This window comes from Falco naumanni, chromosome 5 (assembly GCF_017639655.2).
Source record: "Falco naumanni isolate bFalNau1 chromosome 5, bFalNau1.pat, whole genome shotgun sequence".
NCBI classification, from domain to species: Eukaryota; Metazoa; Chordata; class Aves; order Falconiformes; family Falconidae; genus Falco; species Falco naumanni.
This window is the reverse complement of record NC_054058.1, coordinates 8,480,061-8,507,956: the sequence shown is the minus strand read 5'-3', so window position 1 is coordinate 8,507,956 and position 27,896 is coordinate 8,480,061. Positions and strand designations below refer to the sequence as shown.

General features: G+C 43.5%; 1 protein-coding gene across 2 annotated transcripts; it reads left to right on the top strand.

The window, feature by feature from the left end:
- On the top strand, positions 1 to 27,667 carry FOXJ2 (forkhead box J2). Of its 2 annotated transcripts, none has more exons than XM_040595432.1 (11): positions 1 to 1,560; positions 16,116 to 16,469; positions 16,995 to 17,069; positions 19,043 to 19,111; positions 19,481 to 19,621; positions 20,044 to 20,239; positions 22,107 to 22,430; positions 22,826 to 22,927; positions 23,431 to 23,631; positions 24,404 to 24,502; positions 25,075 to 27,667. In XM_040595432.1, exons 2-11 carry the CDS (start codon positions 16,137 to 16,139, stop codon positions 25,161 to 25,163), a joined length of 1,629 nt encoding a protein of 542 aa, XP_040451366.1. In that variant the 5' UTR covers positions 1 to 1,560; positions 16,116 to 16,136; the 3' UTR covers positions 25,164 to 27,667. The 2 variants fall into 2 exon arrangements, with proteins under 2 accessions (XP_040451366.1, XP_040451365.1); XM_040595431.1 differs by having other exon boundaries at positions 20,041 to 20,239.
- The last annotated feature ends 229 nt before the right edge of the window (positions 27,668 to 27,896 follow it).

Sequence of the window (27,896 nt, the reverse complement as noted above, 5' to 3'; positions counted from 1 at the left end):
AGGAGCCGGGGCCTGCAGTGGAGCCGCAGCCCGGAGCAGCCGGAGCAGCAGCCGCGGGAGCGGCGGGGCCTGGAGAGACTCAGCGCCGCCCGGCCGGGGCCCCCCGCACCGGAGCCTGGGGAGCCCCCTCGGGACGAAGCCGAGGCCCGGCGGAAGGCGGCGGAGGCGCCCGCTCAGCCCCGCGCAGGCCCGTGAGCCGCCGCGGCCTCCCGTGGTAGCCGGGCCCGGGCAAGAGGAGCTGGGGCCTGGGGGGAAGCCAGGGACAGCCTCCGGGCAGCCGGGGTGGGGGGACACCCCCGTAGCCTGCCGGGGTGGGGGAAGAGACTCAGCCCGCCGCCCCCCCGCCCCATCCGCGGCCGTGAGGGGACACCCCGTTAGGCAGCCCCGCTCCCGGCGGGGGTGACACCCCGGCGGCCTCTCGCTGCCCCCGCCTCGCCGGCAGGCCGGGGCGCAGCCGCCTGCCACCCCCCTTCCCCGCAGCTGGTGCGGGAGCTTAACACCTGCCCCCTTCCCCACTAAGGAGCCGAGGGTGGGCAGAGAGGGCCCCGGCACCGAGCCCTGGCAGCTAGAAGCAGGTCTGCTCTTCCCCGCTGTGGGATAGAGCCTCCTGGAGCTCCCGCAGGACCTGGCTAGGGGGGAGGCGTCCTCAGACCCCAGTATCGGAGGGCTGTGAGAATACTCTTGCTACCTACTCCCCGCCGCTGCCGAGGAAATTCCCAAGCAGAGGAGACAGCCCTTCCCCAGAGCAGATAGGAACAGGGGGAGTCTTCGCAGAAGAAACCCCATATGCCCAAGAGAGGCAGTCCCAAAGACAGAAATAAGCAGGAGCTCCCGGTGCTTACCTAGTAATTTTAATTATTTACATCTGCTCAGCAGGCAGCAGAGAAAGCAAAACGAGAGAGAGAAAGCAGGGGCAGATTTATTCTTCCCTTTTCCAGTTGCTGTTAACCACTGGAGATAAAGGTAATTTCCGATACTGACCTCATCCTCCTTCATCCCAAAGAAGATCCCTCATCCCCTGATCCCAAGAGGGTTTTCTTCAGATATCCTGTGCAAGGAGAGAAGACACACCTCCCAGTTACAGGGAAAGGAAAAGGCAGGTTTTGCTGGTAATATCCACAAAGATAGCAAGATTTTTTTCAGAAAAAGAGATTTGCCCACCCATTAGGAAAAGGTGCACCTAGAGGAAAGAGAGGATAGATTTACAGGTAGGGAGATTGGGAAAATTGATCTCTGAAATAATCTGACAATCAGTGAAAAGGCTGTCTCCCAGGGGAACACTCCTTTAGTAGTTAGCTGCCAAAAGGGAGAGAGGATCTCCATCCTGGGGTAAAACCAGCAGTTTTAGGGGACTGTCAGTCCCGGGCAGATTGTTTTAATACTCAAGATCCAGATTTCATCCACAATCGCTTCGTGCTCAAAATATTTCTTGAAGAAGCTCTTGGAATAGCTGACAGCAACGCTCTGAGGATGGGTCTCAGAGAAGGAGTGTGAAGGGCAGCACCCCAGAAACCAGCACTGAAGATAATCCACCTCCCTCCAGAAAATCTTCCAGACAGAGTGAGTGACCACATTATATCACCTCTCTATTCCTAGCTGCCCTTCTCTTTTGCCTTCTGTCCTTGTTTTCCATGTTTCTTGCTGTATCTGCTTCCCTTTTCATCTTTTCTCTGTTTCTGAACCTCTCCCCAGGCTTCGTTTTCTGCATGTCTTTCTCCGTCTCTCTCATTGAGCTTCTTTATATGCTATATGGAAATGACCTGATTCTTTCCCTTACTTTTTAGCTCATTGGAGACCTTAGCCCTGTTTAATTGTAAGAAACCTCTCTGCCCTTTCCCTTCTACTTTCTTTCACTGGTGTATTCATCCTAGGCTCAGTTTTTATCATCAACGGTGTGAAATTAATTTATGTCATTTAGGGGTCATTGAGAAGAATGATACTGGCCAAAAAGGCTCTGAGGGGACAGGAGCAGTGATTCGTAGTGCTAATGTTCAAGGATTCACCCGTGGGGTTGGAGTGTCAGTTGTTCTCCATGTGGGTCCTACTATGCTCGTAACTGGGGGAATAAAATCATTGTGCAAATGCAGACCTTGCTGTGCTTGGGAGCCGAATGTACAGATCCCAGTGCTAGTACTCTGAGATCTGTGTCCTAAAATGTACCTAGGTGCTGTGAGATGAATTCTGGAAATGGTGCCCTTGAGAGTGGGTTCTGTGGTGCTCAGGGGCCTGGGAATGAAAATCGTGACAGTGCTGGTGGAACCTGCTCCAAAAGCCGAAAGAAGCCATTCCATTGCCACCTTCATCTGTGTTTTATACTGCTGTGTTCAGGGGCTAGGAATGTGAATCCTAATGCCAGTGCTGTGGTGAGCCAAGCTGGCTGCTTTTTGTAAATGAGGCACTTAATTTCCAGTCACAAATGAGTATTCTAACACTAGCGTAGTGATTTCCTGAGAAATCCAGTGCGAGGGAGTCTTCATCTTGGATGAAGCCAAAGCAGATTTCCTTAGCAGAGGAATCATGCCCAAGGGTATCTCACCTGAGAGATTCCTGGTTTTGTTCTCCAGTGAGATAATCGTGAGGAAATCCAAGATCAAATGGTCCTTGGCCAGGACAGGAACCCTTCTGGAATCCATTTGGGAGCACAATGGTTAACAGGGAGTCCCTGAAGAAGGAACTCCTTGGTGTAATTTGCTAGCAAGATCAGACAAAAGATGCCAAAGTGATTCCCCATTTTGGCAGGGAATTTTGACAGTTATCCATAGCTTCAGAAGGTGCCTCTTTCTAAGGGAAGGCTAAACCATGAAGTATACATATGTTCTGGGGGTACTGTTAGATGCCCTCCTACCTGTTGCCCTATAGTTATGCAATCAGCCTGTTTTGAGCAGTGCTGTGTTATCTAGCACAAGGGAAGAGATAACTGAGGCATTTTGGCCTTTGTACATTCAAGGGGGTAACTGACTTTTCATGCTCTTGAGGTTAATTTACCTCACGCTGCCCCCTTCCTCACAGTAATGACTTGACATTTTTCAAGTGCTTTTGGCTCTGATGGATGCCAGGGCACTTTACAGAATATATATGCCAGCCTTACAAAATTCTGCTCTCCCACAACAATTATCTTTCTGTATATGATTTTTTTAAATTATTATTAATGATAAAGATTAAAATTTTGTATTTGCTGCGTGAACTTTAAATATTCATGACAGACATACAAGGCTGAAAGTTGTGTGCTGTAGAGTAATTGTTATTTATTTGTTAATTGCTGACAGTGCTGGCTTGGACACACAAAATTAAGACAGTCTTTGCTCTGAAGATCTTGTAGCTTAAACCACAGTTCTACAAAAGATAGGACATACTGATGAATTTAAGGAAGGGAATAATTTTTAAGGAGCACAGCTTTTCAGTGTGATCATGGCATTTAGATCAAATGTTTATCACAGGCAAAAATGCAGCTTCCTCTGAGGTGGAATACTGCAACTGTTCTGCACCATTTATTTTATACAAAAGTATCCATAAAAGAAAAAGGGAGAGTGTTATTTGTCTTCATAAAAGTGCAAGGTACTTTATATACACATTTAAATGAAAGTGCTATGTCTTTAAGAGTTTACATTAAGAATGTTAAACCCGAACACCTAAAATTAGACTTTAAAACCCACATTTAGATACCTAAATAAATATCATAATTCTTGTAAATGCCCAGGCACGTAGAGTTGACTTCAACAGAAGCAATGAAGTCCAATATTTGAGTAAAAAGACACCTAGTTTTGTGTATGGGTTTGTAAATTTGCAATTGGACATTTGTGCTTCTGAAAGTTGACTTTTTAAGTTGAAGCACTCTGATCCTGTCCTATGGGCACTCGGCTCCCATTTGAGAGCTGACTGTGTGGCGTTTCTCAGGTCAAGCCCTTAAGTAAAATGGAATGAGGAGGTCTAGAGAGTTGTGGGAAAAAGATTACATTACTGAAAGATCATGAGGTTATATTAATGTTTAAGTACATGTTCTGTAAGTTCTTGGGTTTTATCTTGAAATCTGGTTCTGTAGGCAAATTTCTAGGATAGAATAAGGAGTCAGAAAAGTTGGAATGGAATACAGTAAACAGTTTGAGGAGTTTGGATATTAGTCCCATGTCCCCATCTGAGATAGGGTTGTGACTACTGTAGTACTTCTTTTTTCGCCCCCCTTTTTTTTTTTACCCCTTTACAAAAATACAACTGAATGCTTGTGTCTCTGGAGAAGTTTTTTCTTACCGCAGAGGTACAGGTATCTTTGCTTATTACCTCCTCCTCTAAACTTCAGCTGACCTTCGTGTAGTGGGTGATTCAGTCTGCATCCCAGTTTGGATCTTTGGACCTTTACTTCAAGTGCCAGAAATGAAGTATGGTCGATGGCAACTGTGATATGGACAGCTGCCCCTCAAGAGCAGGCAACTGAGCTGATTAATTTTACACAACTGTCAGACAGGAATTACACCTAGGTCATTAGAAACTATAAAGGTAAAATGCTTTTGGACTCATTCTTCCATTTGCTTCTTCCAGCACTGGGTGGACTTTCACACAGAACCCTCTGAGGTTTTTAGTACTTCATTTGCAGAATCTGTTGCTGAGTGATGCTTCAGAATTGAAACTTGAAAAAATACTAGCATTTTCAAATTGGAAGATAACTTTGGAAAGATAAGTAGTGCCTAGATTAATGAGCAGCCTAAAATAGTATCTCCAAAATGTATGAACTCTCCAGTTGTGTTAACTCTGAAGCCTAAGAAAAAGCATGTAAATCTCTGTATTGCTGGCTGTTGCACATCATGTTACTTTAGCAAGAATATCCAGCTGATGTGCTCATCCCCCAAATGCTTATCATTTTGGTTGGAGTCAGTATTTATTCTGCTGGTTTTGTTTTCTTCTTCCTTCTAAGGGGCATATGATGAACTTAAAAATCTATAACATATTTCTGCCTTGTACTCATGTTTTCACTTTAAAAGGCAGCCTGCGTATGTGTATTACTGTGGCATGCTTGTTTTCTCTCAGTATGTTTTCACAATTAATTAATTGCAAATTTTCATTTGAAGTTTGAAATGAAAATGCAAAACACTGGGAATGTTTCAGAATTTGGAGACCTCACAACAGAGTTTAGGACCCATTTAATGCTGTGTCCTGTGGTGCTTTGCCCAGACTTGGACTAGACTGCTGTTTTATTCTTCTCTCCTTGACCTGCCTCATCCTCTACCCCATCCTGTTATGAATCTTGGAGTTGGTGTCTTAAAGGTAGATGGCACAGATTTTCCTAGTTCCTGACCTTTGTGAACCCTTTCTTGAGTCCCATACTGACTTCCTAGCATCTTTTCAGGTTCTTCTCCTGCACCTTTAAGGCCCAGCATGTTTCCACCCCTCCTACTTCTTTATGCTCATTTCCTCCTACACCCCACTCCTCCTCCCAGTTCTCTCTGTGCTGCACTGTGCATCTCATTTTCCATGCTGTCCCTTCAGCATTCTGTCTTGTGGTCCTATAAGCCTAAAATGCTGCTTCTCTTCTTCAAGCCAGCATCCCTCACCTCCTTTCCAGGACTCTTCATTGGCAGGAATCCTTTCTTACTACATCTCACAGGCCCCGCTCTTACTTGCACACCTGCGTTTTGACCTGTTCTTGGTTTGGCTTTCATTAGATTATGTGCTTGTGGACACATAGCACATTTTTTGTCTGAGGTTATGTCAAGAAACCTGTTCTTTTTTACCACTATAATAAATGGAATTTTGTTCCTCTGAAAATACGCAGTTCTGCTAGGCTGGGGAATGGTGCTTTGTCTCCCTAATCCAACTCTTTCGTTCTCCCACCTTCCCTTTTCCCCTGTCTCCTTCCCTTCCTCAGGAATAGCCAGATTTTAGTTGGTTAGAGTGAAAATCCCCCTTGTATTACACTCTCTGGTTCCTTCCAGCACTTCAGGATCTTGGTTTTTAGAACTGGGGTGAACAGTTTGTGCGAGGCCTGGTACCTTGTTCCTCATCTTTCTAAGCTGGTCAGTTTATTTGGTGTGAAGTCAAGAAATAAGGAAACGTGTTTGGGGTTTTTTTCCCCCTTTCTTTATGTATAAGAGAGACTGATTAATGAGGGAGATGACGAGTGAGAGCTTTTATACCTCGAGGAAAAAAATACTTGCTTTTTTGGTTTTTACAATTAGCAATTCAAATTTTGTTTATGCTCTCTGCTGTATAAAGACTGTGGCTGATTATAGCAGTAATATGTAATTACTGTTAAAAGTTCAAATCTGAATAATTGGGAAAGAATCTGAACTCTTTGTGGTCACAAATTAAAGGAGCAAAGTTTCTGAATTCTCAGTTTCCCCAAAAAACCTATTGTTAAGTAAAACAAAAACAATTCTCCCACCCCATTAGGAACTTGCAGAGAAAAATAAACAAGCTGCTAAAATAGTTAACTCTGAAATTCCCTTTACCTCTACCTGGACAAAGCAGACAAGCTTTGAATGTAGAGAACTGGTCTGGGATTTTGGAGACTTGTGTTCTCTGTATGGTTCTGCTACTTCTTTGCTGGCTGACCTTAGGCTGCACGCTTCTCCATGCATGGCTTCCCATTTATCCGGGAATAGGTTATTGATCTTTTATAAGGGTTCCAAAGTATAAGGATGAAAAACACTTCATAAAGGCTGGTTGTTCTTGCTGTTGATTACCTTAATTGCAATACGATATTCAACTCAAACCCTCTACATGCTGCTTTTTGTGGGATTCAGAAACAGTGAAAGCATGATGCACTGGTGAATTTTTTCTTCATGGAAGGACCTGTGACTCCGAAACAGAAAGATCCTGTACCATGTCTGCAGCCTAGAACTGGTTTTTAAGTTAACTTAAGTATAGATATTCTGACTCCCTTGAAGCTTCTCCTAAGATCTCTAATGACCTTTTCTTGGCCAGGTCTCAGGGTCTCTGTTCCATCTTCATCCTTCTTGGCTTCCCTGCTGTTTTTGACACTTGATCATGCCCAGTCTTGAAATCTTGTCCTCCCTTGACTTTTGTGTCAGTATTTTCCTGGTTTCCCTCCTACTGTTCTAGTCATTCATTCAGTAGCTTCTGCAGTAAGCTATTTACCAGCTTCCATTTATTTTTTTCGTAAATTAGACACAAAGACCCACCTCTGATACCCTCTCTTTGGTTTTCTCTGCCTCCTTCATGCCGGTGATACTAAATTACGCAACTTGGCATACTACCTTAACATCTCTTTTGAATGATTTGCTGTAATTTTAAGACTGCTGAGGCCAAGATGGAACTCTAGAAAGCTCCTTTGAGATTTCTCTTTGTTTCCTGCTTTCCTCAGTTGTGAGCCTTCAGTTAGGCCTATAACATGGGTTTTCTTGCACTCTTCTTGCTCTGCATGTACAGGATAGTGACTCATCTAGTTTCATGGCCTGAATCTCCTGCTTGTTTTTTCTTGGTCTCTTTGGATAACCCTTATGCTTTCTCCCTCATTTACCATCTCAGTTACTGCTAGCTGTTCTTGCTGGCCTCTGACAACTGCTTGTCTTGTTAAAACCACGATTACTGAAGCTATCCTCCTGGCATGTTTTCTCAACATGCTGCCGTCTCTACCTTGACAAGCCTGTTCTTTGGCTGTCATCCACCACAGAAGGTTCCAGCTTCACTCTAAGGGGCCTTCACATTCTCCCCTGTCACTGTCTCTTATTGTATTGTCCTTTGCTCTGCCAGCAACACAAGCATGACATTGTGCTTTTCCAATTTCTTGCATGAGCATCTCTTCACATTCTTCCTCAGCTGACTCATACCTTGATACATTTAGGAGAATTGCCAGCCAATAGAGGCCAGATGTACTGGAAAGTACTTATTTGCATATTTAAAAATTATTCAAAAGGTCTGATACCCAGAGATAGTTGTCTTATTACATGTACCTTCCTCTCCCTAGCTTCTTTTGTAAAAAATAATAACTACAAAAGTAAATAAAGATCATTATAAGCAAAGACACAACATCTCAAAGACTAGGAACATCAGGGTTGGAGCAGAATCAGAATAATACTTAACAGTTGTAAGGTGGCAACTGTGGCAAGTATGTGTGTGGAAGAAGGGGGCTCCTTTCGATGTCTGTAAGGAATAACAGGAGATTCAGTTTGAGGATGATAGACAAAATGAAGCATTTTATGAGTAGGATGTAGAAAGCCACGTAGCAATACTAGCATTTTAAGCCAGAAGAAACTGTTAATGTGTGTGTGTTCCTTGCTAGTGTGGTTCTGAATCCTCTTGACCTTCAAGCTTGGTACCAATCTTCACAAGTTGTGAGCCTGGCTAGGGATTGTCAGGTGTTTTGTCTCCTGGAAGACGGTTCAGTCAGTTTAGTACACAGTAACAACTGACAGAATAGTGAAAAGGAATTATGTTAAAACAGTGGTTGAGACCTAATTTATGAGCTTCACACAGTATTACTTGATTCTTCTGATCATTCTCCAACTTCAATTTCATCTGCACTTTGTTTCCAAACTCCTTTTGAACAGTTTTTGTGCAGTGCTTTGGTAATCTTAACTCTGGGAGCATCTGCTGTGTGTACATTTTTGGCCCCGTGGTATACGACTAATCTGCACTTGATACCAATTTCCTTATTTTCTATGAATTCAGTACATAGTTCTTGCTAGTGCTTGATACCCATTTCCACAAGTGGGATGGAATGGGTTGTGGCTTGTTTCAGCAACTATTGCTGAGTTCATATTGACTAATCTGTTTTCAGTGGTTCAGGCTTTGGTAGACAGGTTCTCACCACTTGCAGTCAGATTTTCGTTTTCACTATTTAGCCCTAGGAGCTCTCTTACACAGAAGCTTTGTAGTATTATTAAACTGCAAGGTTAACAGTAATTTTTCACGGATAGACCCATTTTGTAATGGGAATAAGAATACAGTTTGCATTTATAAGTGCATGTTGCATTCTTTTAACCTGGGTTTCTGTACCTATCTTTGCAACCATGAGAAGATTTTCTGAGCCAGATACTCTGCATGCTGATCTACTTCTGATTTCAGAGACAATCTGAGAATCATATCAGTGTTTGCATATCCTGTACTGAAGGTTTGCTACTGGATGTGATTCTGATAGGCAGCTAAAATTGAAATCCTTCTCTTCAACCTGGGTGCTCCGACAAGGCTGGGGGAAATACCTTCTCCTAGATACGGTTTCACTACCACAGACTTCCTGGTTTCCAAGGGAAAATTTCATTCCAGATATGTGCTCATAAATCTGAATTATTCCAAAAACAATACCCGATACCTTTCTCAGTGTAAGAGTAATTGTTCTGTTAATATTCTTAAAGCAAATGCCAAAGATTTCTCTTGCCTGCCTTGGCATATGTTTAGAATTACAGCTCCTACTTCCAGCGGTAAAATACTGCATAGTGGTACTGAGGGTGGAGGGATGCTGTAGAGACATTTCTGCTGCGATGATGTATTTTCATTGTGCTTCTTCAAAGTGCTTGGTTTACTTTTTACTTCAAATCTGTTACTGGGAGGGTTGTCATGGGACATTTGGCTTATTATTATAATAAATCTTTTATATTAGTCTTATTACAAAGAAAATAATTTTTGGCTCAAAAGTATTTTAGGCATACCAGTATTTTCAATATCGTTTGCTGTTTCTTTTGACAGGTGTTACATATTCCCCACTTTCACTTACGCAGCACCATAAATAAGCAAACTAATCTTAACTTTGAACACGTATTTTCAGACTATCTGAGGGGTCTCTGCAATGTTTGTGTTGTATTTCTCAGTACATTTTTGCTGCATGTTTATGTAGCAGACAACAAAAATATTTGATTAGTTGGTCTTATTAAAATCTGGCAAGGCACTAGCTATGCTTCATCCTAGCCTTTTATGCCTGTAAAGATACTGTCTCCCTTGACATGAGCATATTTTAGATTTTGGCTGTAATGCCATCTGTTGATAAGTTTAAATAAGCAGGTCAGGTTTTGTAAGCTATACCATTTTGTCAGTTTCCTACAAAACGAGTGCATAATTGCCTTGGAATTGGATCGTGATGCACTTCCAGCATGGGGGTTTTGGTGACTTTATAGTCCCCGCAAGACTTCTCGCTTCATTAGTACCAAGAATGCAGGCGCAGTCAGTGCCATTCATTCACTAAATTCAAATTACAAAATTATACTCTGCTCATGCACCTTTCACAAAATGGAGGGAATCGAAAGGTCCTATGTTAAAATGTGCTATTATGATATTTATGTAATTAGTAACTATAATGAAAACAAATGACTCTTCCTCGATACAAACCTTATGTTACTGAGATTTCTGTTTGTTGAAGGAAAACCTTATCTGTATGACAACTCAGTTAAAATAAAACAGTTAGTCCAGTGATACATATTAAGCTATACATGATCAGGAAGTTTTCATCTTCCTCAGACTGATTTTTTTCAATACCATCTTAGTGTTGTAACTTTTTTAGCAGATTTCCAGTTCAGGATGCCACCCGTGTTCTTTTACCCAAAACAGCATTGAACATTCCAAGCCATTCGGTCTTGCACACCAGGTAGTTTTGAGTAGGGGTGTAGAGTCAGACCACTGTGACGGGGACAGACACAGACTGTGACAGTTCCTATTTGTGTAGGTGAAACTGTGCTGTGTGCTCTTAGGTGACAGTAACTTCCTTTGGCTGAATTCCCTTTGCCTTTCTGGTTCTTGACTAGGGAGAGCTGTGTGCCCCTTGTTACCACATGTGCAAGCTTATAGTTTATTGGAAAAATGTTTTTTGGCATGTTCTACAGCTCCCAAAGAAGAGAAACATGGTTCTGGGGTATGATGATTTCTCTTCACCCCAGGGACTGGTTTTTCTCCTTTCATACGGCACTCCAGAGAGAAGTGTACTTTCAAACTGCAGTGTTCTTCTTTTGGTTTGCTGATATACTAGCATGACACCTGCCACTCCTTCCAGATTAAGTTTCAGTTTATGAACAATACCCAGCAGCCTCTCTCTTTCTTCTGGATTTGATTCCAGAAACATAAATACTTCCTGGAGGCTCTCACAAGTAGTTACCAAAATGATGGATAACAATTTCAGACTATGCAGGTAATCAATATTATTTTTTTCTGATTTCTTACATGAAAAAAGTATCTCTCAGTGAGACTGTTTGCTTAGAGAATATAGATTCTTAAGTGTTTTGTTCCTGCCCTCTTAGTTCATACCTTCTTATTTTTGAGGCAAAGCACATGTCTTAGCATGGCAAATTTCTGCCAGAGTTAGCAAAACTGATTATTTTCCCCTTTCTGTATTGGTATAAGAGTACAGGTTTCTTGTATGTGTAATTTACACAAGTATGTCAAAATTGCCTTTTTCCATCAGAGTAGAAGCTGTCAGTTTCTCCATGCATGGGATATTCTTGATGTGTTACTTCCTTACTTTTTGAGGCAGCTTCCTCTAACTGACATTGCACTCACCTGTTGCAGAAAGGTTGCAGTCAAATCATTCCTTTTTGCCAGCTTGGGTTTGAAGTTTTTTGTTTGTTAAATACCTTAGAAGTTAGGTGTATCTCTGAGTAAATTTGATGTTATTTGTTAGATCACCGGATCTGTGTTTCAGGCACCTAATAGAAGTGGCCTTGTTTTTTATAGGTGTTCTACAGCAGTGTCTTGGTAGTCTGTTGTACCTTTCTTCCTTCTCAACATTTATGTCGAGAAACTTAACTTGAATCTCCTTTGAATGTTTTGCCAGCACTGTTTCATTGAATTGGAATGGCAGCAAATAAAGCAACAGTGAAAGTAAATATAGAAGAGTAAATGTAGAGATTTATTCTAGAATATGCATCTTCTGTAGACTGTGCACAGCGTAGCTTCATTCATTATGTGACTCTGCTTCAGTTGTAACTGATTGTCACTGGCCAGCCTTTGGGTTCAGCCTTAGAGAATGTTTCAGGCTATAAATGTTTATTAACTGCATTCAATATGACCCTCAGAGTGCTGTTCCCCACATTTCACGCATTTTTCAGTCCTGATATATAGGTAGCAGTGATCTTGGATGAGATCTGACTGGCTTGGAGCAAGCACTTGCAAAACAGGGCAGGCAAAGTACAGATTTCTTCAGCCCAGCGGCAGGGATAGTACTGTCTGATAGACAGAAGGCTGGCTTGTGTTTTCAACCTGAGGTTCAATTTGCTAGTTGCAAATATTCAAAGTAAGGCAGTAGCTTTCCTGGAAAGCTATAGTGAGGTATTACTAGTCCCAGGTGAATTAGTGGTTATTAAAAGGTATTCAATGCTAGGATTTTTGTTAATGATTGATACATTTTTCTTATGAATCAGACAGATTCTTCTCTGTTTAGTTGTAGTTTTGGATCAGTGCTTGGCTGCCATTTTTGCATCTCTCTGACCAGTCCTGATTTGGGGTTGTACTGGAACTAGTAAGTGCTTGAGAAATGAAGACTCTGCAGTCAATTTCCAGCTGTTGATGGTGGTTATGACTTGGCTAACTGGTTTTTAAAGTTGGCCAAATATGTAAACAGATACCATTTACCATGTAAAATGTGAGACCATGAATTCTGGTCTTTGACTTTCTTTTTACTTGCTTGAAGGTAATTCTGGCTTGCTAATGTGGTAGGATTTTTTTAAACGCCCTTGATTTAAGTTCAATGTGTTTGTTAGTCATTAGGGGTTTTTTTTTTTCTTTGTTTGAGTGGGATCGTAAGAGAAGAGTTTGAAAGAATTGCCAGGCAATAAACTGAGAAGGGAAAGTTGGAAGAATCATCAGCTGCTCTGGTTTGGCTGCAGTCTTGTTTTATCATACCATCAAGTAGTGTCAAGCTGGTGTACTGCTTGGATCAGGTGAATGAGATATGCAGTACAAATTATAGCAAGTATTACTGTTATATTGAGTATTCTTTCAAATAGTTTAGTAGCAATTACACCAGATGATTTTTGCACTGACAGTGTTCTGGAATTGCCACCTTACCTGTGGTTTGACTGTGCCTGATTATTACAGATCCCATATTGCCAGGATACAGACTTTTAAATTAAGTAACATGATCAAGTTCAAACTTGGAAAAAAAATTTTATTACATTGCTTTGAAACTTCCCATGTGGTATCTGTTGGGTCTGAGTCTTCACTTTCTGTCCTAAATTACTATCTAGCATTTATGTTCTTAAAGAGCTGCTGTAGTTTACTGAAAAGTAGTTGTTTCAGTACTGGGTGATTAGTGTGTATGTATACACAGAATTTTTTTTATTTAAGATTTTGGGATTTTGTTTTCTTGCCAAAGATTTTTATAAACCAGGGAATGAAAATATTCACAATCTTAGCATGGGTGTAAGGTGACCCAATTCTAACCTTGCATGTCTTCCTGTCAAGTGTATTTTACACAAATACACAAAAGCTTGTATATTTGGCAATGGGCGTGCTGCATATCAACCTTACATTTTACTGCATAGCCAATCATGCCAAATGCTCAGCTGACATAACCTGGGCGTACTGAAGCTCTGTGAAAACTGCAGTGTTTTCTTCTGCTTCTTGAATTTCTGGTGTTTCAGATTGGTATCTTACTCTGACATAGGCTTTTATAACCTGATTTTCTTGATTTCTGTGCTTGTCTTAAAGAAAGGGGAGGTGGGCACCTGGAAATTTATATTTATTGGATTTGTATTGTTAGCTTAACTGATATTTCTTAATGTCTTAATATGCATATGATGAACAGCAATAATTTGTTCTTTAATTGCACTGTGGAAATTGAAATTTATATGAGGTACACTTACAAAATTAAGCATTCAACTGATACTTAGTTCATGTTTTCTCCCAAGTTGAATACTACTTTTGGTGAGGGCTGTACCTGTAAAGTTACCATGAGATTGTATCTGTGTTTCAGTGACATGGATACCTCAGCGGTTTGTCCAGCCACACTGGATAAAAATACATTGTTGCTTGTCCCTTGTATGATTCAGGAAGGAATAGTGCTGCTTTTTTAAAAAAAATTAAAATGTTTGAGGTTAGATCAATTTAGACAAAAAGAGCTATATTCAATAAACAACAACTTGAGGAGGGTGGATAATGGAAAGCTTTTTGCAGCTCGGATTGCCTAGTTAGCTGTGTAGCAAGCAGTCATTGCTATCATATGTGATAGTGCGGCAGATGAGAAGACAGATAAGTTACTAGCAGTTGGGCTTTTCCTTTCCTCCACAGACAGAAAAATGTTTTCACTCACTACAGATACTGTAGTGCTGCAATTTTACTTTTCAGTCTGTGCATTCATATGAGTGAGAGTGATAATGTTAGCTGAGCAATTAGGAGGTGTTTTCTGAGCCCAGGGCTTTGGAGCCACTGCTTGTGGTGGTTGAAGGGTGGATTTTCTTGGGGTATTGTGTAGGTGTTTGAACCCTAAGAAGTGTGATGAGCACATGCATGAAAATGAAAGGTTTAGTGCATACAAATATGTTGAAATGTAGACTCTGAAGTGCTTTTGTGCTGTGAGAGCACTTCAGTGCAGAAGTGCAAGGTATAATGCATATGGTTGTAGGGGAAGAACAGTCAGCTTCTGTATCAAAATGCTGGGTGCATCTGTCTCTGGATCTGTGCATCCACACTGTGTTATTGTCAAATACCTATTTTTAGAACAAGTGTCTAATTGGTATTCATGCAGATGGGTGTCTCCCTGTCTCATCTGATCCACTCTGAGTGATGCACTTGGTGGGAGGTGTCTGCTGATGAATCTTTCCTAAGAGAGTCTGTTCTCTCTTAGATGTGTGCATGTGTTTAATTTGTTACATGAGTGTGTCAATAAGTATGTGCATGTGTGTTTGTGCATTTACCTTTTGTATCCACTAGCATGCTCAAAGATAATATTATCTAATTCTCTAAAAAGATTAATTTAAAAAATGAAAGGTGCAGAGCTTGCAGCCCTTCAAGACATGATTTTTCTCTTTATGCAAAGAATAAGTGCAGAGCAGTGCAGGTTGTGACCATGGAAACTTAGCTACCTCAGTCCAGACTTCAAGGGATTCCTGCTAGTATAGTGATGCAGCCAATGATAAAAAAGAATGGTGATCTTTTTGCTGCCTTGATTACGACAAGAGACAGCATAAAAGTTTGTGTGCTAAGTGTACAAGTTCATGCAAGTCCATGCTGCTAAATGTTTTCTTCATATAAAACAATTAAGTAGAAAACCCTGGATACAAGTGCTAGCCATGTTAGACAAGTGTATTTTATTTTTATGAGGGGAAATACATAATGTTCATGAGAGGAAAGATCATGAGCCTGTTTCCACCCTGTGGCAAACTTGTTGTGTGATTTGGGACAAGTAAGTTCTTCTTGTGTCTCAGATTTGGAGAAAATAATTGCCTGTTATACTGTGAATTAAGCAGGATTCAATTCAATAAAATGATATGTATATTTAGGAAAAATGGGTTATGGTAGGCAAAGCTTTAACTATAATGAGCTTAATATAGTCTGTTCCACCTCGACATGGTAGATGTAATTATCTATATATAGTATTATGCATGATCTTGGTGTTTTAAAATGAGATATGTAATCCTAGCTCTAAGGAATAGGATTCATTATAATGTCACCTGATGCAAAAAGAGAGGCTAGGCCTTAGAGAGAAATTAATTTCCCCCCAAATTAAGATAGTCAGAGTCTTGACTTTTCCAGTTGATCTAATTAAATTGTGGTTTGTGTATGGCATGAAGGAGTGTTCCCTTTTAGCTATGATTTTCCTCTTGCTTGACACGGTAAACCTACTGGATTACAGGTAATCTTGGTGAAAGGTTCCAAAGCTATATTGCTTATGTGGTAAAGGAGTGAATGCGATACAGCTGCTGAAAAAGCACCAATTCCTTTGAATAGATCTTGGTGCTTTACCTGGGAACAGTTGGGATGCTCTGGGTAAGACTGTCCTAGCAGTTATCATCAGCACTGTCCCAGCTACAATCAGCAAGGGTGGTCCTCCCAGAGACACAGTCATATGCCTTTTTGGATTCTTCTTTCTGGCTGTGAATAAGGTATATGAAGTGGGATGATCTTCACACAGGTATTTGTGATAGGGGGAGAAGCAGAGGAGGAATTCAAATGGATGTTTCTGTTCTTAGGGTTCACCTTGTTTATAACTCAGGAGTTCCCTTTCTGCTTCTTTCTTCTCACAGATACTCTTGCTTCCCAGCATCATGGCCTCTGACCTGGAAAGCAGCCTTACTTCCATAGACTGGCTCCCACAGCTTACTTTAAGGGCTACTATTGAAAAATTAGGGGGTTCTTCACAAGCAGGACCTCCAGGGGCTGCCCGAAAGTGTCCCCCGGGCTCACCAACAGATCCCAATGCCACCCTGAGTAAGGATGAGGCTGCAGTGCACCAAGATGGGAAGCCACGTTACAGCTATGCCACTTTGATCACATATGCCATCAACTCATCACCTGCCAAGAAGATGACACTTAGTGAGATCTACCGTTGGATCTGTGACAACTTTCCCTACTACAAAAATGCTGGTATTGGTTGGAAGGTGAGGACTTGCATTGCTAAAGTACGCTTTTGGTCTAATTACAAGACTTATTTTCTTAATTCTGTGCAAAATACCCTCACTGAGCAAAATAAAAAGACAGATGTGAAACTAAGTTGACCAACTGGAGAAAAATACAGAGTCAAAAGTCCCATTTTCTCTGAGAATTTTGTTGTATGTATGTGGTGGCCCCTTAAGGAGTGTGCAAAAAACCTACTACCAACAACCAAGAAAAACAAAACATCCCCCCGCCCCAAAACCTGCATCACTACCAACCTCTGCATCACACTGATACAATCTTCATTGCACCTTCTGTAGATGTATAGGTGGTTCAACCCTGTATTATTTATCCTAACCCATCCCTTCCCTTTCCACAGCTTCTGTTGTGCTCTGTTCCGGGTCTGTGTAGTGAGCTTTAGCTTTTGAGTATGCACCATCCTTCTATTTTCTTTCCCCACTCCCAGACATACTCAGAAGGCTGTATGTTTTTGTTCTGGCACTTACCTGTATCTCTTACTCTCTCATCAGAACTCTATTCGTCATAACCTCTCTCTGAATAAATGTTTTCGGAAGGTGCCTCGACCGAGAGATGATCCTGGGAAGGTAAGAAATCTGCATGCTCCTGGGCAAGCAATTTAAAACTGCAGGGAATAAGCCGGGGTTGCCCTTTCTAACTCATGGTTGGAATTTGAAACCTAAAGTGTAGGCAAAAATGGAAGCAGTAGTAAGATTTACTGCAGTGCTTTGGCTACAGAAGCATTTGCTTAAAGGGAACCTGTAAAGGGGCCTTAATGTTTTTAGCAATTATTTTTCTTATCTGTGATCTTCGGTTGACTTTAAAGGTAGTAGAAGAAGGAAAAAGTAGCGTTGAATGTACTTTATTAGTTTTGTTTCTTTTTCTTCTTGATCTTTATGTGTATAACGTGGGTCTAGTCCAACCTGTTCTATTATGAAAGACTGTAGTGGCTGCTGGTGAGTGGCAGGACTATGATGTGACATCATGAGCTTCATGGAGGCAAGATCCATGGAAGTGAGAGCAGAATCTATTTAGACTGCAAAGCATTTGGTGTTGGGGAAAACTGTCACCATCAGATAGTTTAAATCTACAGAAGTCATTTACCAGTAAAACTCAAGAATCTAAGAATTCGTTGGCTAAGTAAGGGCCAACAAAACTCTATTAGTATATATAGATTGTAAACGGGAATATCTAGACTTGGCATCTTGGCATGCAGATATTATTACTGTTAAAAAAACAACCAACTAAACAAGCAGAAGGAAATGGTGGGGACAAGCAGCTATGTATTTAGACAGAAAGATTGTCTCCGCTCCCCCATCCTAAAGTTACTGGAAAAGGCTACTTGCTCAGGTCTTTTATTTCGGGTTATATTTAAATGACTAAACGGCGCTCAGCTGGCATCTATAAACAGAAGTAGTATATCTTTGAAGATCACTGCTCAAAAATACCATTGATTATATGGCTTATTCCAGGAAATTGTAATTGACTTCAGTATATATGTTTTCAGGTGTTCATTGGCGTGCTGGGCTGGGTTTATAATGAAAAGCCATCCTGTGCTTGTCATTGATGAATCAGATTTCAACTGAAGGTTAAAATGACCTAAATCACACTCTAGAGTTCTTTTTACACTTCAGAAAACAACGGACATAATTATAGACTATTTTATGTTGAAAGGGACCTCTGGAAGTCAACATGCACCCCCACCCCCTACCAGACAGGGACAATTAAATTGGGTTGTTGAGGTCTTCATTGAGTTTTAAATACCTCCAGGGATGGAGATATCGCAACTGGACACTTGTTCCACTGCTGCACCACCATCACTGTAAAGAGATTTTTCTTTGTATCTGATTGTAATTTTCCTTCCTGTAACTTGTGTTTGTTGGATCTTACTCTTGTGCTGTGCGAGTGAGTTTGATTCTGTCTCCTTTATAATCTCCGTACACGGTTGAAGATAGTGGTTAGATCCCCTTAGCCTTCTCTTGTCCAAGCCGGACAGATCTCTCTGTGTAAACTGCTTGTACATGGTGAGTTTTAGGTTTTAACCATCATGGTGGCCCCCCTTTGGATCCATTCTAGCACATCAGTGTCTGTCTTGAACTGGGAACCCCCCAGATGGACACAGTACTCAAAGTGCATTTTCATAAGCATGAAAAAAGAGCGATCCTTCTAGCTGTCTCTGCCCAACCTGAATATTGAGTTGGTTCCCATCAGTCAATAATAAATTTATGTTGTGAGCAAGATACTGAAGGGGGTGTGCAGGCCCAGAAGAGTTGGCCTAGCTTGGATGAGAGCATCCTTTGGTCTTCTTGGTTCCTGTCTCAGAGTGACGGAAATATAAAGCATTTTGCCTTCCACCAGTAGCATCGTACCTCATTGTTCAATGAATCCAATGCAAGAGGGGAATCTCTTTCCAACACCCAAGTCTTGGTTGTCTGATGTTCTGGATGGTGGTGCTTGTGGTTCTGTGTTTAATTGGTGCTTCATTCTTTGAGTCAATAACCCTCAGCTTCAGGAAGCTCCCTGATTTAATCATGCACTCACCAATGGGTCTTCTTTTCAGGGCTCTTATTGGACAATAGACACGTGTCCAGATATATCTCGCAAGAGGCGGCATCCTCCAGATGATGATGTGAGTGTTGTTCTTTCCAGACAGTGTGGAAGCAGGAGGGGGAATTCCCTTCTTGTTCCAAGGAGTCCTTCCAGCACCAGACCATGGTATCATTTTGGGGGTAGGGTGTACACATGGGGAGACAAAGGCTAGGACTGAATGAACTAGCGTGTGTCCTGCTGATTGGCTGTGGTTGCTGCTGTTCAGTAGCAAAGTTAATCTTGTTTAAAGTCCTTTTATCCGGACTGCTCAGTGACTAAAGCCCAGTCCTCCTCTTTTCTAAGCCATGAACTTTTACAGCAGGGGAGCTGGCTTCCCATCTGCAGTTTCACTTCTCCATCTGTTTTTAATTTCTGCTCCTTTCCTTTTCTCTTTCTTCCCTATCCACAGATACCACAAGACTCCCCAGAGCAAGAGGCAAGTAAAAGCCCCCGAGGGGCTGTTCCAGTCAGCACAGAAGCCTCTTTGCCACCTGAGGCCACCCCTCAGCTGTCACTCCAGAGCACCACCCCCATTGCCAACTACAGTCAGGTGAGCAGCAGGGAAAAGGATAGAAGCCTTATGGTGGGGGAAAAGGAGAGGGGGAGGAGTGCATGAATGGAAAAGCGAAGTGGGGAGGAGAGGTAATCATGAAAATCGTGACATAAAGGCAAAAATAAAAAGAAGAGAAGAAGCTGAAATTGCAGGGACAGAAAATAAGGAGGAAGTGAATTTTAACAAAGGGTTGGATGGGGACCAGAATAAAGGCATATTGGTATTAGATAGCTGAAGGCAAGGCTGGAGCCAGTGTGCTGCAGAGGGGAAGTGGTTGATTTTCCTCAAGCAAAGTTTGGGAAGATTTGTTGGGAATGAGCTAAGTGATATGGGATGTCAGTGCATCTAGTCTCTGGATCCCTGTCTCGAGTTACAAAACACGTACCAGCTAAAGCCCCTACTTCTGCCTTCCTTAGCAGAGTGCAGGGCCTGTGGATGTTGCCTCTACTGTAGCAGGGGGGCAGGGCCGTGAAGGGGCCGATGTGCCACCCCCACTGTACAGTGCCAACCATGACTTCAAGTTCTCCTACTCTGAGATCAACTTCCAGGATCTTAGCTGGTCCTTCCGAAACCTCTACAAATCCATGCTGGAGAAATCATCTTCCTCTCAGCACGGTGAGTAACTATATGCGTCGTGGGGTGGGCAGGTATCTGCCCACACAGTCTTGTCCACTGATCTATCCTTGGTATCTCTCGGATCTTTCCTCATTTAGGAGGCTGTGCAAACAGACTTTCCTTCTTTGGCACGCTGTAATTAGTTCTGTCAGGAGCAGATACGAAATCTGCATGTCCTTTATCTATTGCTCCCCCTAGTTGTCTCAGAATAAAGAGAATAATGATTTAAAAATACCTTGTGTTGATACAAACGCAGATACTAAAATGGCAGAAGCTTAGAGAAACGAAGTCCTGAAGAAAAGCATGTCGGAGAAATATTCATAATCTGTCAGGCTAGAAACCATGAGAGAGGGGATTGTTGCATGTGGAGTTTCTCCAAAAGGAGAGTGGAAAGTCCTCATTGCTCAGATCTGTTAAAAGTAGGATTGTAGAAGGCCTTGGAGAATTGAGCTTTGTGGGTTGAGAATGAGGAAGAAAAAGCCTAGGACTCCATTCATAGCTTGTGTTTTTGGGATTGAGGAAGAAGCCACCAGAGGGCAGAATCGCCGTAGGGATGAGCTGAGCTGAGCTGGCCACCAAAACCACTTCAGAAAAATCTATACGGTTGTCCCTGCCTTTAAACACCCTTCTAAATAGTAGTCTGGTGTAAAAAGGAATATATTATTAGATGGGCTTCTCACCTGTGCTGTCAGCCATCATACAGTGCAGGCCAACTTTGCTACTCTAGGAGGAGCCTCCTGAACTTGTAGCTTCAATAAAAATTTATTACTTTTACTGCTTTCGTCATGCTGGCACTTGAGATGCCTTGTAGGAGCCTGTTGTGTGAGGTGTTGTAGCATGAGCAAGCTACAGAAAAACAGAGAACAACCTTGACTCAGTGTGTGCCTCTGTAAAAGCTTAGCAGCAGTCTGGGTTTTTTTCCCCCAAGTCCTCAGCTGTAAGGTAGTCTAGGAAAACCCACAGTTTTGGACAAAATTTTGTGGGAAAATTTTGAGTCAGGGTGGCAGTGTTCATCCTTTTGCCCCATTGCAGTAGTAGGATGCTCTAAGGGTTGATTTTGGATCCAGTGGGTGGTCAGGTAAGGGCACTCAAAGTAAGAGATGAGTAGTTCAGGGTAGTAGCATGTAGCATCCTTCACTGTGATTTTTTTTTCTGGAGGTTCCACAACATAAGGGGAGAATGAACCAGGGAAGCAGACGTAAGAGAGATGCTGAGCTCCTGATGTGGGGAATAATGGAGAGCACCTGATGCTCTTGAATGCAGGGGGTGCCTGAAATACAAGAGGCTAGACATGACGCAGCCAGTGAGTCGGGAGGAATGAGAGTAATAAAGGAGCCCTGATGCGTGCAGTGTGCTCTGTGTACAAAAGCAGTGGAATGTGTGACTTGTCATGATCTGTGTGAGAAAAACTGTGAAGGTTCCCAGCCAAGCTGCTGGTAAGACAGGAACTGAAGGGAGCTTTCGGAAACAGCGAATCAGATTTATCAAGTTACCTGTTTTCTAAATGTTTTGTTGTTTAAGTTTGCTTAATGGTTATTTCTAGGAAACCAACATGTGCGTGGCATTTCAGGAGAGCATGGGTTACTTTGGTAAATACAGGAAAAATCCAGGGAGGGATTTCAGTGCCCAGCTCGGTACTGGAAGTTTAAATCCTACCGGAGCTTTCTTGTAGAGCCTTTTGTTTGGAACAGAATCTGGAGCACAGCAAAGGGCGTAACTGCGCAGTGAGAGTTGTTGGCAGCCTGTAGAGGGCGCTCCAAAAGCTTCGTAAATAGCAGGGTGAGCCGTGTGAAATTAGAGATGGATGATTTAAGCAGAGGTCTGATCCAGGCAGGTCTTAAAGCTCCCTCCTTTTTTTTCTCGGCAGGTTTCTCTTCTCTCCTTGGTGACATGCAGCCCTCCAACCACAACTACTACATGTACCAGCAGCAGCAGCAGCAAGGCCCCTCATCAGTGGGTGCTGCTCCCCCACTCCACACTCCAACCCCAGAGGGCTGCCCATCCCAAGGGGGAAAGCAGCAGGGTGGTGAAGGTTATGGCCCTCCACCAGTGATGTCCATGCATCCACCCCCTATGCAGCATGGAGGCTACCACCAGCATCAACATCACCCACACTCCCACCCACAGCAGCAGCCACATCAGCACCAGCAGCAGCAGCAGTCACAGGCTTCAATCAACAATGCTGGCTTTGGTGAGTCAGGGGCGGTGGAAAGAACAGCTGGGGAAAAGGGAGCAGTGAGGATCCTCCAGACAGAAATTGTGCAAGTGGGCTTTCCCTAAGTAGTGTCTGCATGGTGTGTGGAAAAAGGGTGAAAGCCAGTTATGATTGAAATCTGAGAGCGAAATTGTGTCCTCACTGAAGGAAAGGAGGATACATCCACGCTGAGTCTGGGATTCTGTTTAGGGATGCAGGATAAAGTCAGGGGCTAAATGAAAGAGGAGGCACCATCCCTGGTCTTCCAAAGGAGAAAGGATTTCCAGTGTAGCATCAGGCTCTTTGGTGAAGAGGGGCCAATCATTTTATGTGAAAGAGTGGAGGGAAAGGGCAGTCTGTATTGGAATAATCTTGTCCCCATTTCATTCCAGCATTTCCCCCTGACTGGTGCTCCAACATTGATTCCCTGAAGGAAAGCTTCAAGATGGTAAACCGGCTGAACTGGTCTAGCATTGAGCACTCCCAATTCTCAGGTCAGTGTTGGCCTAGTGACTCAGTGATGGGGCTGTAGTCTAGAATATGTGGGTGCTGTGCCCAGGTTTGGGTTTTTTTTCAGTGTAACCATGGCAGAGGGGTTGGAACTAGATGATCATTAAGGCCCCTTCCAACTCAAACCATTCTATGGTTCTATGATTCAACCCTTCTCTTTGTAAAATGCGGTGTCTTACTTCATGGGTTCTGTTAAAGACCTTGAAGCACTTAAACACTGCAGGAATGTTGAGCAGGGGGAATTAATTCATAAAAGTATGTCAGAAAGGTAACTGAGGTTTTTTCCCTCCTACTCTTCCCTCCCCTACCTGAGTCAGTGAGACAGTATCCTAGGTATGGAACTCTTCAGGAGTTTGGTGACAGATACGAAGCAGTGAAGTTGGGTTTGTGGGGAGAAGGTAGGATATAGGGGTAGAAGACAGAAGCTCTTTGCAGGGAGGACCACAGCGTGAGTGCTGTCTTTGACATTGTTCTTCGTCCCCTGCAGAGCTAATGGAGAGTCTGCGTCAGGCTGAGCGGAAGAACTGGACGCTGGATCAACACCATATTGCCAACCTCTGTGACTCCCTTAATCACTTCCTTACCCAGACGGGTCAGCTCCCTCACCTGGTTGGCCCACAGCAGCCCCCCCGAATCTCTGATTCTTGTGCCCTGAACAGTGGCAAACAGGAGCAATCCATGAACCAAGGTAATTAGGAGGGAGACTAAAATGACGTGTAAATGAAGGTCCAGTTCTGTGAATATCCTAAACTACTTGCAGCCTTGCCAGGCAATGTAACACTGAGCAACTCAGGGCTGGGCTGAGTTGTTAGTCAGAGCTGTCTGTAGCAGCTCAGCTTCCTCTGGCTTGAAAGAATTAGGATGTCCTATGTCCATGGCCTAGACAGACCATTGTTATGGGACGCATACCACTGACAGGCAACTTCTCCAGGCAGAAATACATTTAAAAGGTAAACCCATAAAAGGAGAAGGGTGTGTGTGTGTGTGTGTTTTTGGTAGGTGACCAACAGAAAGGAATGGCAAGGTAGAGAGATTGCTGTTCCAGATGGCAGGCGCTGTAAAGAAGAAAGCTCTTGCACCCATGTTGGAGAAATACTGACTGGACAGGGAGTAGGAGGATGCACTTTTGAGAGACAGGATGTCATAGTCTTGGTAGAACTGTAATGGTGTGTGTCATCTAGTACTGAACTAAATGGATGATATTGAGCCAGCTTGTGGCGTTTCTGGATGAAAATTTTCTTCTTTTACAATAGTAGAGAAACTGCTGCTGGTTCCAAGAACAAGATCCCTGACCAAGCTATAGCTTGCAGTTAGGACCCAACAGCTGAACATCTCCTCAGTATCCCGTGGGTCTGAGTGAGTTGCTCTGTGGCTGAGCTGCCACCCAGTCAGGGCCAAGACAGCTGACCAGAACATTAACAGGGTGGGTTTTTTTGTTTTTTATTCCTTTCCTTTCATAGTGAACTCCTATGGTCAGCCCCAGCCACCCCATCTCTTCTCCGGGCCATCTCCTATGTACCAGATTTCCACCCAGGACTCTCCAGGATATAATCGCCCAGGTAAGGGGTGACGTTAAGGCATATTATACCATGAACATTAAAGAACCAGTTCCCAAGCCCTTTGTGCAGTTCTCCCAAAGCACTTACTAATCAAATGGAGCACTGAGGGTAGAGAGGGAGCCTGGACCGCAAGGGACACTCCGTGTAGGGCTCCGCCATAGCTCTGGCAAGGTTTAGGATTTCAGTGGCCTGATTTCTTTCACTTCACATAAATGGTCTAGCTCAGCCTCAACCTCAGTTGCTTGAAGGCAACTTTGTGTGAGAAGCTTCTGTTGGTGAAGTCCTTTGTGCTCTGTCAGCAGTCAGCTGTAAGGGAAGTTAAGGAGGCTGAAACTTAACCTCTGCAGAAGCTGCTGTGGGGAATTTCACAGCAGACACCTGCAGACATTGGTAGGTGCTGTCTGACGGAGAAGCGCATGCCAGTAGTGTTCTTGCTTAGACCGTTGGAAGGGAGAAGGCCCTAATATTTTATGCTTTCTTTTGCTCAAGGGCCTGCTGTGAAAAAGTGTGACTTTATTTTATTCTAACTGTTCTCTTTCCTTTCTCTTCTTTTTTTCTTGTTTTTGGCTCAGCTCACCATCTGGTCCCTCGGCCTCCAGGGCCTCCTCCAGGCGCCAATGAGGAAATCCCCGATGATTTCGACTGGGACTTGATCACCTAGCGAGTTACAGACTTGATAGCCCGTCCTTTGTGAAGGACGCGGGAGGGGAGGGGGACATGGGGTCAATGGTGCCAGCACCACCCTCCCCAGCCTCCCTGCCTTGCCTGTATATAGATATATATTCTCTATCTCCGCCAGAGAAGCCACCGCAAGATGCTGCCGAAGATAATCCTTCCTTGCGTCCTGTTTTATCTTCTTTTTCTTCTTTTGTTTATTATTATTATTGTTATTATTATTATTATTACCAATAATTGAGCACAGCCCTCCCCCTCCTCTGGTGGCCTCGGACGCATCAGATCGGCTCTTTCGTATTGTGTGGTGCCCTGTAGAGGGCGGAAAGATGGGTCCTTGGTGCCATGAAAAGACCTCGGAAGGCTGAATCCTCGAGTGCATCTTTCTCTGCCTCCATCATTTTGCGTTTAACAATCCCTCTTTCCCTTCAAGGTGGCCGGTGAATCTGTCGTATTGGCTACTGGAGTGAGAGAGCCTAGTGGACCCTGGGAGCCTGTAGTTATGTCGCTTTGTTAATGTTGTAAAGGTCAGGGGGCTAAAGGGACACTGGAGGGGTGATCTTAGCTCTGTGAACTTTCTCGCACCGGCAGGAAAAGCAAGAAAAGAAGTAAGAGTTCCCAAGTACGAGAGCGTAATCCCTGAGGTAGGGAGAGCTGAGCTGAGCTGGGAGGGTAGACCCGAGTTTGGGAAAGGAGAATGTAGCAGAGGTGGTATTTCAGCAGAGAAGTTCGGTTTCAGAAGGCAGTGCCATCGGTGAGGACTGAGAGAGGTTTTTGAGGGAATCCTGGCCTATTTTTACACTGCCTTTTGCAGTCTCCAGGTGAAGCCTACATACCCATCAGGTAAAATAAGCAGTCAGGGGTGTCACATGTGATTCAGCAAATTCTATTCCCCAGAGCTTTTAATTTCACCCCCCACCCCTTCAAGCCCTTCAAAATATGTAGTGAGGCTCTTACTTGCATATGCAAATTTGGAAGTTTTCTCCTATCAGTATTTGTTCTGTTGTTATTTGGGCCTCTGCCCCTCATATTTCTTTGGAGATTGTCCTTGTCTGTGGTTTGAGAGTGCCAGCGACAGGAGTCTTGTTGCATAGGTGCAAATTCTCAGGCAGTGGTTCCCACTTTGTGAATGGGCTAATGGTGGGAAGAGGAAGCCGCTGCTCAGAGCGGAGGTGCATTGGAGGACTTCTGGGCAAGGGGCTGGACCTTCCGGTCAAGTAACTGGGAGGCCCTCACAAGTGGTTTTTGTAAGAGGTGCATTATAAGAGAGGATGGAGAGGGGCAGATTTTTAAACCGAACAGCAAAAGAGTGTAGTGTAAAAGGGAGGAGGGTGGGTCAGACCCTTTGCAGTTCAGCTGGGGAGATAACGGAATCTAGCGTAAATCCTGAACGATGAGTTTTGTCAGCACTTGCAAATCAGGAAGGTGGAAAAGGTGCAGGAGCAGGAGTGAGTGTTGAGACGCCTCCTCCCCAGAGCTGTGTCCTGCGTTCCCCTTTTTTTCTGGTATGGCTCTGTTCTGTCAAACCTCTTGTGTCTTCTTAATATTTTGTAAAGCCTCCCCCCAGCCCTTATTCCCTGTTTACCGGTGAAGGGAACCAAGACAGGAATAAAGCATCATGGCTGCTTGACAGACCTGGGGCAGGGGAGTAACGGCCTCTGCTCTGACTGCAGGAAGGTGGGGAACCAGCATTGCTTTTTCAGTTTGCTGTAGGGATAAACCAATTGGATCTTTGTCAGGAAAGTGGACAGAGTCTCATTGTATTGCGGGGGAGGGGGGAACGACGGGACATTTTTGTTTGGGGTTTTTTTTTTTTTTTTCTTTTTTAAGTGTGCGTTTTGGGGGGGGAGTTCGTCGTTGAGTGTTTCCAAGAGAAATGAGGAATCCCAGACAACTTCAACACGGAGTCAGCTGTTATCTCTGCTGCCTCAGGATGGGAATGATACAGCTTGGAAGCATGTGTGATGGGTTTCTGTGGAAAGCAGCACTGGAGACAACCACGAGAGGTGACCTCTGGTAGGTGCCAGCTAGTGCTTTGCAGAGGATGTTACTGAGAGCCGGCCCTGTGGAAGTCTGAACACACCACCAGAAGAAAAACAAACAGAGATGGCTCCTTCTGCGTATCCAAGTGCTCCTAATTTGCATAATTGCCTCATTCGCATATTAAGTTGTGCCTCATTTGCATATGTAAATACATGCCGGTCAGTGTGCAAATTAGCCTCGTTCCTCTGCCCCTGAAATCAATGTGCGTTGTTAGTGTATGGGAAGGCACCGGGTGGGCGGCGTGGAGCTCTGCCGGGTGCGCGGGTACCGGCCTGCAGGGCCAGGGCGGGAGGGATGCCGCCTGTCCCAGAGAGGGACTCGGGCCCTCCGGCGTGGTGTGCCCACCCTGTGCTTTGTGTCTGTGGTCAGGGAGAGAGGGGCGTGGTCTCACGAGTTTATTTTTGTGCATGCTTTCTTAATAAAAAGAAAAAGTGAATGTTTATGGTTTAACTCTTTTGGTGCCAGTATTGAATTTTTTTTCAGCGGCGCCCGTCAGGTGGGCTCAGTTCCCACCTACTTTACCTTAGAAACAGAATTTGGGTGTGGACATAGCTAAATTAACGGCCCACACCCGTATGTACTTTATGATTGAGGCTTTAGGATGTCAAAGAGTTGAAAGGTCTCACAGCTGGCTGTTCTTTGGAAAGGAAGATTTGGGACTCTGGTGGTGGAGGGAGTG